Source organism: Natrix helvetica (genome assembly GCF_964273705.1).
Source record: "Natrix helvetica genome assembly, chromosome: 1".
Taxonomy (NCBI): domain Eukaryota; kingdom Metazoa; phylum Chordata; class Lepidosauria; order Squamata; family Natricidae; genus Natrix; species Natrix helvetica.
The window spans coordinates 6,125,339-6,138,118 of record NC_138548.1 but is presented as its reverse complement, the minus strand read 5'-3'; the positions used below and the strand labels follow the sequence as shown (position 1 = coordinate 6,138,118).

The 12,780-nt window shown below is 45.3% G+C and overlaps 1 protein-coding gene across 2 annotated transcripts in view; it reads left to right on the top strand.

The window, feature by feature from the left end:
- The first annotated feature begins 462 nt into the window (after positions 1-462).
- PIAS4 (protein inhibitor of activated STAT 4) overlaps positions 463-12,780 on the top strand; it is a 49,038-nt gene continuing 36,720 nt past the window's right edge. The window contains exon 1 of one of the 2 annotated variants that reach the window (XM_081941431.1): positions 463-538. In XM_081941431.1, the coding sequence (XP_081797557.1) occupies positions 512-538 (27 nt within the window). In that variant the 5' untranslated portion in view covers positions 463-511. Of the gene's footprint in view, positions 543-12,780 lie in introns of both variants that reach the window. The other variant, XM_081941432.1, reaches the window with a different exon arrangement.

The window sequence follows — 12,780 nt, the reverse complement described above, 5'->3', positions numbered from 1 at the left end:
CCCTTTAAGAGCTTGAAGGGAGGGGCGTGGCCAAGGGGGCCGAACGAATCCGGAGAGAGATAGAGACGGACCCTGGTGGGTTGATGTCAACCTCTATGCGCATGCGTCGCATTTTCTCGGCAACCTTTCCTTGCGCATGCGTCTGTTTTTTTTTTATTTGCCCCCCCTCTCTTTCAGGGGAAGACGGCCGGCTGGGACAACCTCCTCCCCCGCTTTCCCTAGGCGCATGCGCACTTCTGGGGCAGATGGTGGGGAGGGAAGCGGGCAAAGTCCAGACGGGGAAAAAGCGCCGCGGCGGCCATGCGCATGCGCCCCCGAGCGCTTGCTGGCGGTGCTAAGCGCCGGCTGCGCCGGCTGCCTTTTCTGCGCAGGCGCCGCGGGCCGGCGAGCCTCGGGATTGGCTGGCGGCGGCCTCGTCACGTGACGGCGGCGGCTCTTCCCCCTTTCTCTGCACCCCCCCGCCCTCCCCTCCCTCCACCTGTCCCCGGCGCGTTGGACGCTGGAAGCCAAGATGGCGGCGGAGCTGGTGGAGGCGAAAGTGAGTGAGTGAAGAGAGGCGGAAGGGACCGGGAAGGAAGCGGGGAGCGGGCCGAAGAAAGGGCGCCTTCCCCTCGCCCCCGGGGGACGTTGTGAGGGAGGGGGAAAAACCCGCTGCGTCTTTCTGTCAGAGCCCCCCCACAGGGGAGGGTCGGGGGCGTGGCCAAAGGGGAAGGGAACTCCTCCCGGGCGCCGCAGGCTCCGCCCTCTGACCCCGAGGGAGCCTCCGCTGACCCCTTACTCCCTCCCCGACCTCCACTCCCCCCTCCCCCGGCATCCTGCTCCTCCGCTCACGGACCCCTGGCAGGACCCTCCCCACTTTTCCAAAGGGGAGGGGGGTTCACCCAATGCTGCCCTCCCTCCTCCCCTCCGAGGGCGCTCAGGGGGTCCCAGGAAACCTGGGAGTCAAGTGGGGGAGGGTCTCTGGGCAAGTCCGAGGATCGAAGGAGGGGGGGGTCCTGGTCCACCTCAAGGGGACAAAGCCTGGGTTGTCAGGGGAGGGAGAGGGCTGCCCAGCCCTATGAGGATGGAGCAGAAGGTCCCAGGAGGGGGACCCTCAGGAGATGCCTCAGCTATGCTCTGGTGTTGTATCTGCAGTTGTGTGTGTGTGTGTGTGTGTATATACACACATACATACACACACATGTGTGCATATGTATATATGTGCGTGTGTGTATATATCACCCTCATTTTAGCCATTGTCTGTCTACTGCAGGATGAAGGCCTCGTGTTTTCACCTGTCTGTCTATCATCTCTTTCTCTCTCTCTCTCTCGTCTATCTATCTATCATCTATCTATCTATCTATCTATCTATCTATCTATCTATCTATCTATCTATCCCTATCATCTGTCTATCAACTCTCTGTCATCTATCTATCTATCTATCTATCTATCTATCTCTATCATCTGTCTATCAACTCTATCTGTCATCTGTATGTCTTATCTTCCTACCTACCTTCGTATCTATCTATTTATCTCTCTCTCATCTTTCTGTCTACTATCTGTAATCTATATCTATCTGTCAATCATCTGTCTATCTATCTATGTACCTTACCTAGCTACCTAATCTTTGACTTTAAAAAGTTCGTTTAGTGACCGAAGTTCCAGCAGCACTGAAAAAAGTGACTCAGGACCTTTGTTTCGCACTTATCACCATTGCGGCATCCCCAGGGTCATGTGATCAAATTTCAGACGCTTGGCAAGCGATTCATATTTATAATGGTCACAGTGTCCTGGGGTCACGTGATCCCTTTTTGCGACCTTCTGACAAGCAAAGCCAATGAAGAAGCTGGATTCATTTATCAGTATGTTTTCACAACTGCAGCGGTTTCCTTAACAACGGTGGCAAGATAGGTCATAAACTGGGGCAAAATGCACTTCACATATATCTCGCTTAACAAGAAACAGTTCTGGGCTCAATTGTGGTCATCAGTCAATAATTATATATGTTTGTATGTATGTATCTATGTTTATATGTTCCTGTGGAATCGCATGTGTATTCCTCACAAAGATAGAAGAGATAAATCAGCCTTCAGGCTTTCACTTCCTTACCCATATTTTGGGATGACAACGACAAATGGACAGCTTTAATAATATATATTTAAAAAGTATATCTGGAGTCGAAAGCACCTGCCAAATTCAACCCCTCGTATTTCTAATATCTACGGAGATTCTCAACCATCCAAGTCATGGTGGTCTCAAAGATGCTTTTTCCAAAGGCAACTGGACTTTCTTGGGGTTTTTTTCCCCTTGGAAACCCCTTTCCTTCTTACCCAAGCAGCTCCTTCAGTTCTACCATAATAGAAGTTAGAACTGAAGAAATAGAATAACAGAATTGGAAGGGACCTTGGAGGTCTTCTAGCGGTATCTAGTGGTATTAACACTTCACGTGATCTTGATTCTATCCCTCTATTTATGCAGCCTAGAGCTGTGTTGGCTTTTTTGGCAGCTGCTGCACACGGCTGGCTCCCATTTAAATGGTTGTCCACTAGGACTCCAAGATCTCTTTCACAGTTTTGGAAAAAGTATCCTTGGGCCTTTGTACTTATAGGCTGCTTTTGACTGCTGCTTTTACCCATAATTTAAGAACGACAAAAGCCATTGGAGTGGCTTTGTGTTGCCTCCTGAAAGCAAATGTGTGCCAGTTTTTCCTAGGTGGTGTGCCCCAAAACAATCTGTTTTGTGGGGTTCCTATGCTAGCTTGTGCCTCAGTGGCTAAGGTGCTGAACTTGTCAATAAGAAAGGTCAGCAGTTTGGCGGTTCGAATCCCTAGTGCTACGTAACGGAGTGAGCTCCTGTTAGTTGTCCCAGCTTCTGCCAACCTAGCAGTTGGAAAGCACGTAAAAATGCAAGTAGAAAAATAGGGACCACCTTTGGTGGGAAGGTAACAACCTTCGGCATTTAGTCATGGCGGTCACATGACCACAGAGACATCTTTGGACAGCGCTGGCTCTTCGGCTTTGAAACAGAGATGAGCACCGCCCCCTAGAGTCGGGAACGACTAGCACATATGTGCGAGGGGAACCTTTACCTTTACCTATGCTAACTGTGAGGGTAAACATGCCTTTGCCCTCATGGCTAGTCCTCGACTTAATGACCACAATTGAGCCCAAAATGTCCATCACTAAGCAAGGGAGTTGTTAAGTGAGCTTTGTCCCATTTTACGACCTTTCATGCCACACTTGCTAAGTGAAACATGGCAGTTACTAAATTAGTACATGATCACAATTGAGTCCAAAATTTCTGTTGATAAGCCAGACAGTTGCTAAGTGAGCTTTGTCCCATTTTACGACCTTTCTTGCCACAGTTGTTAAGTGAATCACTGCCGTTAAGTTAGTAACAGGGTTGTTAAGTGAATCTGACTTCCCCATTGACGTTCCTTTCAGAAGATCTCAAAGCAGGATCACGTGACAATGGGACACTGCAGCCGTCATAAATACATGCCAGTTACCAAGTGGCCAAATTTTGATCATGTGATCGTGGGAAATGACGCTGCGATGGTCATAAGTGTGAAAAACTGTCCTAAGTCACTTTTTTCAGTGCCGTTGTAACTTTGAACCGTCACTAAACGAATGGTTGTAAGTTGAGGATGGCCTGCATTAACTTAAAAACTTTAGCTCGCATCTTTTCTAAATTATTGTATATATCAGATTTTTTTCTGTCATCAGGCTGTATATCTGGTTAGAGTAATCGTGTGTATTCTGTAAAGTAAAATATATTAATTATATAAATCAAAGTATAGAGGCTCAGCTTCCTATCCGTATACTGAAGGCTAAATCTTCCATGGAGAACTGGAGGTGAGAACAATGCTTCATTATTCACAGTGCTTTCGAGAGGGATTTTTTTAAATGCCTGTTTTAATTAGTTGGCTTTCTCTCCTCCCCCCCCCCTTTTTGTTCGGTGTTTATTTCCATGGACTTCGTTGGTCCTAATTAAGGCAGGCTAAATTATAATAAAATATATGAGTGATTTGAAACTTTACAGTATATACTTGGTCTTACGAAGCTGACTCAATAAGTTGCTATTCAAAGCGTCCGTAGTTAAAAAGTATATCAGTCAAGATATGCTCCAAGATATCTAGAGGTGAAACAGTTTTAACTAGAGTTAGATTAAAGTTAAAGGATCCAGCCATTGATCATTGTCATCGGTAATGTAGATTGTAAACAAGGTTTTAAAAATATGAAAGGTAGATTATTTAGGAAAAAAGCAGCTTAGTGGTTTTAATATCAGTTAACTGGTTTGAAATTAGAATAGAATAACAAGAGTTGGAAGGGACCCTGGAGGTCTTCTAGTCCAACCCCCTGCCTAAGCAGGAAACCCTATACCATTTCAGACAATGGCTATCCAACATCTTCTTAAAGACTTCCAGTGTTGGGGCATTCACAACTTCTGGAGGCAAATTCTGTTCCACTGATGAATTGTTCTAATTGTCAGGAAATTTTTCTTTAGTTCTAAGTTGCTTCTCTCCTTGATTAGTTTCTACCCATTGCTTCTTGTCCTGCCCTCAGGTGCTTTGGAGAATAGTTGGGATTTGAACTTGAATCCGTTCAGAAAATGGCTGAAAACTCACAATGAAGAGTTTTTTTTGTGAAAACTTGAAAGTTGCGTGTTACACATTTGTTAAGCAGAGTGAGTTTCATAGGGCATATACGCCACGACTTAGAACAATTTGTTTAGTGACCATTCGGAGTTACCGCAACACGGGAAAAAATGGACTTACGTCCACTTTTCACACTTAACAACCGGTGCAGCATTCAGACACTTGCCAACCGACATGTATTTATGACGGTTGCAGCGCCCCCTTTTGCGACCTTCTGGCCAGCAAAATCAAGGGGGAATCCAGATTCCCTTAACAACCGTGTTATTAATTTAACAACTGCAATGATTCATTTAACGACCGTGGCAAGAAAAGGAACCAGAATGTTGGGGGCAAGAAGCCGACTCTGTAAACCTCTTTGAGAGGGCACTGTGAAGCGGTATATAAGTCTTAAGTGCTATTGCTATTGAACAACTGTTTTGCTTAGCAACGGAAATTTAGGGCCCAACTGAGGGTCGTAAGTTGAGGACTACCTGTTCACCTATGGAAATATCAGTACCCGTAGCTATAATTCTTTCCAAAGGAAAATAATCCGTTTAACTTCCGTCTGGTTTCTTCTGTCTATTTTTGCATGGTGCTATTGTGGCCTCACTTTTTTGTCTTGCCTTTTGCGTGAAACTGTTGAATTTTCACAGCATTTTCTCTGTTCTGTGACTCTGTGATTCTCCTACTCAAGCGAGGTTTTCAGGGAAGCTATTTAATAACCTCTATCTCTGTTTTTTTGTTTTTTGTTTTAAAAAAGCATCCCAAGAATTGATCTCTTTATCTTCAAAAGATGAAAAAGCTTCGCATAACAGCAATTGCTAATCTCTTTTTTCTTTCATGAAGGAAGCCACTGTTTTGATTGTCCACATAAAGCAGGGGTGTCCAAACTTGGGAACTTTAAGACTTGTGGACTTCAACTCCCAGAATTCCCCAGCCAGCTGGCTGGGGAAATCTGGGAGTTGAAGTCCACAAGTCTTAAAGTTCCCAGGTTTGGACACCCCTGACATAAAGGAACAAAGCTGCTTTCTGGATTTTGGGGTTCTGTTTTTGTTTTGTGATGTGATGTGACGTTAAAGAAAATATTTGGAAAGGGAATGTGTAAACTCAGGGCTATGATAGATCGGTCAGGTAACCTTCGACTTACGACCCTTTGTTTAGTGACTGTTCAGAGTTAGAACCACGCTGAAAAAAGTATGATTTAGGACCATTTTTCACACTTAACGACCACCGCACCATCCCCATGGTCACATGATGTGAATTCAGACGCTTGACAACAACTGACTCGTATTTGTGACGGTCGCAATGTGATCCGGGGCCACGCAATCCCCTTTTGTGACCTTCCGAGGAGCAATGAGGAAGCCGGATTCACTTAAGCGTGTTAGTAATTTAACAACTGTACTAATTTGCTTAACGCTGGTGGTTAAGAAAGGTGGTAAAATGGGGGCGAGATTGATTGTAAAATTGCCTCGCTTAGCGATGGGAATTTTGGGCTCCATTGTGGTCGTAAGTCTAGGACTCCTTGAATTCTTTTGAAGTTAAAAAAAAATACAGCTTTCTTCAGTGGAACCTAAAAATTTTCCATCCCATTAACAGAAGAAAGATTAGCTGAGCAAAAATAGGCAGTGGCTCTTACCACAGTTAGATTCTGTACAGATAGTCCTCGACTTACAACAGTTCATTTAGTGACTGTTCAAAGTGACAACAGCACTGAAAAACTTATGCTTGTTTTCCACACTTATGACCGTTGCAGCATCTCCGTGGACACCTGATCAAAACTCAGATGTTTGGCCACTGTCTCGTATTTGTGGCAGTTGCAGTGTCCCCGCGGGTGTGTGTCATGTGATCCCCTTTTACGACCTTCCGGCCAGCAATTTCAACGGGGAAGCCAGATTCACTTAATGACCGCGTTGCTAATTTTAACAACTGCAGTGATTCCCTGAACAACCATGGTAGGAAAACCCAAAGGTGTTTTGTTTTTCAACAGGCAGCTGGATTTTCTGGTTTTTCTTTGAAGACATTTTGCTTCTCGTCCGAGAAGCTGCTTCCGCTCTGAGTAGGTAGGGAAATTTGTTAGAATATTCATGACTGGGAGAGACATGGTAACAAGGTCAGCCTATAAATAGGCATAGCAACTAAATCAGCCAATGGGAGCTTAAACAGATCTGAGTCCGTGCTGAGAATCGGAACTGAAACTAAACTGTCTGCTCAGAACTCTGAACTGAAACCTCCTCTCTGCTGTGTTTGCTTGTAACTACTACCACGTTGGAAAAAACCTATATTGGTATTGTACATTTATTCATCTGTTACGTATTTAAAGAAGTGAATGAATCCAGCTGAATCAGTTATCTGCGTGTGCTTTCTGGATTTGATTTTTCTGCAACGAACTCTTGACAGAAGGATCCAATCAGAGCAAAATAAGTTTCTCAAATGAGAAGCAAAACATCTTCAAAGAAAAACCAGAAAATCTAGTTGCCTCTTGCAAAATAAAAATTAAAAAATCACCTTTGGGATAACCCTGACTTGGATGACTGAGAATTTCCGTAGACATATGGCAGGAAAAAAAATCGTAAAATGGGACGGAACTCATTGAGCAAATGTCTAACTCAGCGACAGAAATTTTAGGCCCCATTGTGGTCGTAAGTCGAGGACTAGCCTATGTTGTAAGCTTGCTGGCGACTTTGTTGTTTTTTCCTCCACAAATTTCGCCTTTGGCCTAGTCATGCGGAGGTATATAAATAGTTGTACATCTTAAGGCAGTGTTTCTCAAACTTGGCGACTTTAAGTCCTGTGGACTTCAACTCCCAGAATCCCCCAGCCAGCATAGCTGGCTGGAGAATTCTGGGAGTTGAAGTCCACAGGACTTAAAGTCGCCAAGTTTGAGAAACACTGTCTTAAGGTGTTGCTGGAGATTGTGATCCTTGCACGAAAACCTTGCCGCTCGGAGCAAAGATTTGAAGAGATGTCTAAAGAGGAAAGCAGGAAATCCTCGCTTAACAACCTGTCCTACGAGCAATGACGTTACAAAGGTCCACCGGAACAGCTTTATGGGCCATGAAACTCTCCCTAGACATCATAAACCCTCACTCTGCTCACCCAGCCGTCATGCGACCGCATGCCAGGAACAGGTCAACTTTAAGACCCATCATATGCTCTGCAGCCATGCACGACTGCAATTCGCAAGTGTTTTTTTTTTTAATGCTGGCTTTCAGCCCCAAAAACGGCCATTCAAAAGAACAGATTCGCATAAAGACCGTTGCATTTGCTTAATGCTTGCTTAACAACCACTGCAGGGAAAAAACCCCCCAGAAATGTAGTTCTTAGTATTTAAATCCTTAAGCAAGACATTTTTTATCTGCCTGAACTTTAAAGTTTTAGCTAGACTCCCCAACCCCCCCAAAAACAAAAAAATTGAAATTTGAAATGAACTGGACCTTTACCCCTTTAAAAGCCTGTGGTAAAAGCTTCTGCACTTTCGTTTTCAATTTTTTAAAAACCCACTCCAAGAAAAAGAAACCTACTATTGTGATCTGCAAAGCATGTATATACTTATGCCAAAGAAGGCGCAAACACACACACACACTCACACTCACACACACACACAAAATATATCTCTCTCTCTCTCTCCATATACATACACACACACACACACACACACACCAAATGATTTATGGCTGCAATTCCTGGATTAATTATGCTCAGAAATCGAGGACTAGCTGCATAGAGCTGGTCCTTGACTTACAACCACGACAGAGCCCCAAATCTCTGCTGCTAAGCGAAACATTTTTTTTGGGGGGGGGACATTGGAAGCATGGAGACTGATTGGAAAGATGGTTTAATGAGGAAGCAGAACCACGTGTCACTCTGGGCAGCCGACCAAATGGAGTTGGGTGGGGTTTTTGTACCCTCTCTTGGGCTTCGAACTGGAGCTTCCTGTTCCTGTGCAAGGATATGCATTCTATTGGCTGCTGTCAGGTTCCCATGGGGCTATGCAGGGGTCATAGCTGAGGTTGTCTAAGATAGGTTTGGTTGAACCTTGCTGGGTGACGCCATGTCCTTAGGAAATTTTGAAAGGAAGTGAGCCCTGCTGCTAGAAGGGTAGAGGGGTAATCCTATTACCGTACTTATCGGACTATAAGGCGCACCTTTTTGTCTCCCCAAAGGGAGTGAAAATGTCTGTACATCTTATAGACTGAATATTGCTTAAGCCAGGGGTGTCCAAACTTGGGAACTTTAAGACTTGTGGACGTCAACTCCCAGAATTCCCCAGCCAGCTGGCTGGGGAATTCTGGGAGTTGAAGTCCACAAGTCTTAAAGTTCCCAAGTTTGGACACCCCGGCTTAAGCTCTGCCCACCCACATGCCCCTTTTTTGGGCCCGTTTTTGAGGCTTTTTTTGGCCTGTTTTCAGGACCTTTTTTTGGCCTGTTTTCGGGACTTTTTGGGGGGGTCCATTTTCGAGGATTTTTATCGCTCATTTTGGGGCCTTTTTTCAGCCCATTTTTAGGCTTTTTTCAGCCTCTTTTTCAGGGGGGGGGAAATGGCCCCCCAAAAGCTTCAAAAACAGCCCCCAAAAGCCTCAAAAACAGGCCGAAAAAAGTCTCAAAAACGGCCTGAAATAAGCATAATAAATGGACTGAAAAAAGCCTCAAAAATGGGCCGAAAAAGCCTCGAAAATGGCTAGGAAAAAAGCCGGAAAAGGGCCAAAAAAAGGCCCCTCAAAAGGGCTGAAAATACGGCGCCTTTTTTTTTTTTTGCTGTTTTCCTCTTCTAAATTTAGGTGCGTCTTATAGTCAGGTGCGTTTTATAATCTGAAAAATCCGGTATGTCCTGTAGGGTCCTGTCTCAATCCCATCCCCCTGGAGCTGAAGGTCTAATTGTCTTGTAGATAGGCTGGCCCAGTCCTGCTCAAATATCTCCAAATATCTCCTGAAGCCCCAAATATCTCCTGAAGCTCTGAGTTTCCATCTCCCTTAAGATCCCCATTTCTCTTCTAGGGGAAATGCTCTGCCTTTTTAATATTTCCCCAAATATTTCATGCTTCTAGGAGAGGAGTTGGTGCTAACGTTCTACATTACGTTAATGACACAGTTGTTAAGCGAACCTGGCTCCCTCACGGACTTTGCTCAGCGGAAAGTCGCAAAAGGGGGAATAACATGACCCTGGGACGCTAACTGTCATAAATACAAACAGTGGCCAGGCTTCTGAATTTTGTTCGCACGACGGCGGGGATCTGTCGAAAAAATGGCCGCAACTCTCTCTTTTCCCCATGTGCCGTTGTAACTTTGAGTAGTCGCTAAATGAACTCTTGTAAGTCTGTCGTTTGATTTTCTACCTAGAAGGACCAATCGCCACCTTTCTTTATCGCTTTTAGAAAGCATGGACAGTTTGGGGACAAATTTTGGAAATTTTGACTGCTCTGCATCCTTTTTTTTCCAGATGAAGGTTTAAATGGGGGCTTTTCCATATTATGCCGGTCGTCCGAATGTTCTCGGCCAAAATGGTTGATTTCTCTCGCTTGCCTATTGTGGGCTTTGCGTTTCAAGTTAGCAATGTTTCCACGTTGTTGTTGTTTTTTTAGAAATGAGCATGGAGTGTTTAGATCCTGCACCTTCCCCAGAGGAAGGCAGAAAGGTTTTGATGGTTTTTCTCACCGGCTATTTTAGGGACTGCGGGTGGTTGATGCTGGATTGTTTTGTTCCTGGACGATCTCGGTTTCTGGGCTCTCTCCAGTTCTACCACTCGGTTTATGGCAACCGTATCCAGGTTGTGACTCAGCAACTCAAATCCTTCCTTCCTTCCTTCCTTCCTTCCTTCCTTCCTTCCTTCCTTCCTTCCTTCCTTCCTTCCTTCCTCTCTCTATTTTTCTTTCATCTCCTTCCCAACCTTCCTTCCTTTCTTTTCCTTCCTTCCTCTTTCACTCTCTTTTCTTTCTCCCTTCTTTCCTCCCTTCCCCTCTCTATTTCTTTCTTTCTTTCATCTCCTTCCCACCCTTCCTCCTTCCTTCTTTTCCTTCCTTCCTCTTTCTCTTTTCTTCCTTCCTTCCCTCCTCCTTTCTTTCCTGCCTCTCTCTATTTCTTTCTTCTTCCATTCCTTCCTTCCTTCTCTTTCTTTCCTTCCTTCTTTCTTTCCTCTCCCTCCCTCCTGCCTTTCCTTCCACTTTCTTTCTTTCTTCTCCCTCCCTCCTTCCTGCCCTTCCTTCCTTCCACTTTTTTCCTTCTGTATTTATTTTCTCCCTCCTTCCTTCCTTTTTCCTTCTGTATTTCTCTTTCTTCTTCCTCCCACCCATCCTCTTTCCTTCCTTCTTTCCTTCCTTCCTTCCTTCCTTCCTTCCTTCCTTTCTTTCTTTCTTTCTTTCTTTCTTTCTTTCTTCCTTTCTCTCTCTCTCCCTTCCTTCCTTCCTTCCTTCCTTTCTTTTTTTCTTTCCCTTCTCTCCCTTATCTATATCTGTCTATCTATCTATCCATCCATCCATCCACCCACCCACCCACCCACCCTCCATCCATCCATCCATCCATCCATCCATCCATCCATCCAAAGCGACAATGGTTTTGATGGGCGGAAGGGGGCAAATTCTGGAGCAAGAACCCATTGCTCAAATAAATGGATTTATTTATTTAGGCCTTAGCTGGCTTTGGAGATATTTTGCAAAAGCAAGGAGGGGGGAAAGGAGCCAAAAAGATGTTGGCTTGCAGAGCTGTTATTTTTTATTTTAAAAAGCTAAGAGTTGCCCAGGAAACTGGTATAACGGGTAGAGCCAAGTGTTGACTTTGGCCAACCCCGATCTTCCCATTCTGCAGCGCTGTCTTAGGATACAAAAAAAACAAAACAAAAAAAAGATTCCAAGGCCCTAAACAGACTGCAGAGAAGAGCAACAGAGATGATAAATGTACAAGAAACGTCTAAAGCAGTGTTGGGTGGGGAATTCTGGGAGTTGAAGTCCACAAGACTTAAAGTTGCCAAGGTTGAGAAACACTGGTCTAAAGGGAGTGAGATTACACGTAACCCTCGACCTACGACCACAATCGAGCCCCAAATTCCCGTGGCTAAGCGGAAACGAGTCTTCCGTGAGTTCTGCCCCCTGTTTACGACTTCTCTCGCCACTGCGAGTGAATCATTAAAGCGAATCCCTGCCGCTGGCGAATTAGTACCCCGGTTGTTAAGTGAAACCGGTTTCTCCCTTCGCTTTGCTTCTCAGGAGGTCGCAAAGGGGGGAATCGCGTGACCCCGGGACACTGCGACCGTCATAAATACGAGTCCATTGGCCAGCATCTGAATTTGGGAGGGAGGGGTTTCATGTGACCACGGGGAAGCTGCGATGGTCGTAAATGTGAAAAACGATCATAAGTCGCTTTTTGGGGTGCTGTTGTAAGTTTGGCCACTAAGCGAACTGTTGTAAGTTGAGGATGCCCTGTACAGTGACGGTTCAAAGTTGCAGTGCTGAGAAAAGAGACTTACGCCCGTTTCTCACTCTTAGCGTCCACTGCAACATCCCTGTGGTCACGCAATCCATATTTGGACAGTTAGTCCATGGTTCCTACTTACGACGGTTCCAGCATCCCGGCGTCCTGTGTTCTCCTTTTGCGACCTTCTGGAAAAGCAAAGTCAATGAGGGAGCCAGATTCATTTAACATCCGTGTCACTAAATCAGGCATTCCATGGCAAAACAGGTCATATAAATGAAGCAAAACCCACGGAACAAAGTTCGGCAACCGAAATTTGGGGCTCAGGTGGGGTCGTATGTCGAGGACTCCCTGCGTTTCCCTTAGAGAACCCTTGTGGCGAGATGGGCAGCCAACAGATTTAATGAATACAGTACATTATAAACATTTAGCCTCACGGAGAGAAAGCTTGGGAGGAGGGGGAAACCTGATAGCAGTCTTCCAATATTTGAGAGGCTGTCATAGAATCATAGGGCTGGAAGGTACCCCGGGGGTCTTCTAGTCCAACCCCTTGCCCAAGGCAGGAGTCCTTCGACCCCAGACAAATGGCTATCCAACATCTTCTTAAAGACTTCCAGTGTTGGGGCATTCACAACTTCTGGTGGCAAGCTGTTCCACTGGTTAATTGTCCTCATTGTCAGGAAATGCCTCCTTACTTCTAGGTTGCTACTCTCCTTGATTAGTTTCCACCCCTTATTCTTCTCCTCCTGATTCCCCCTCCCCTT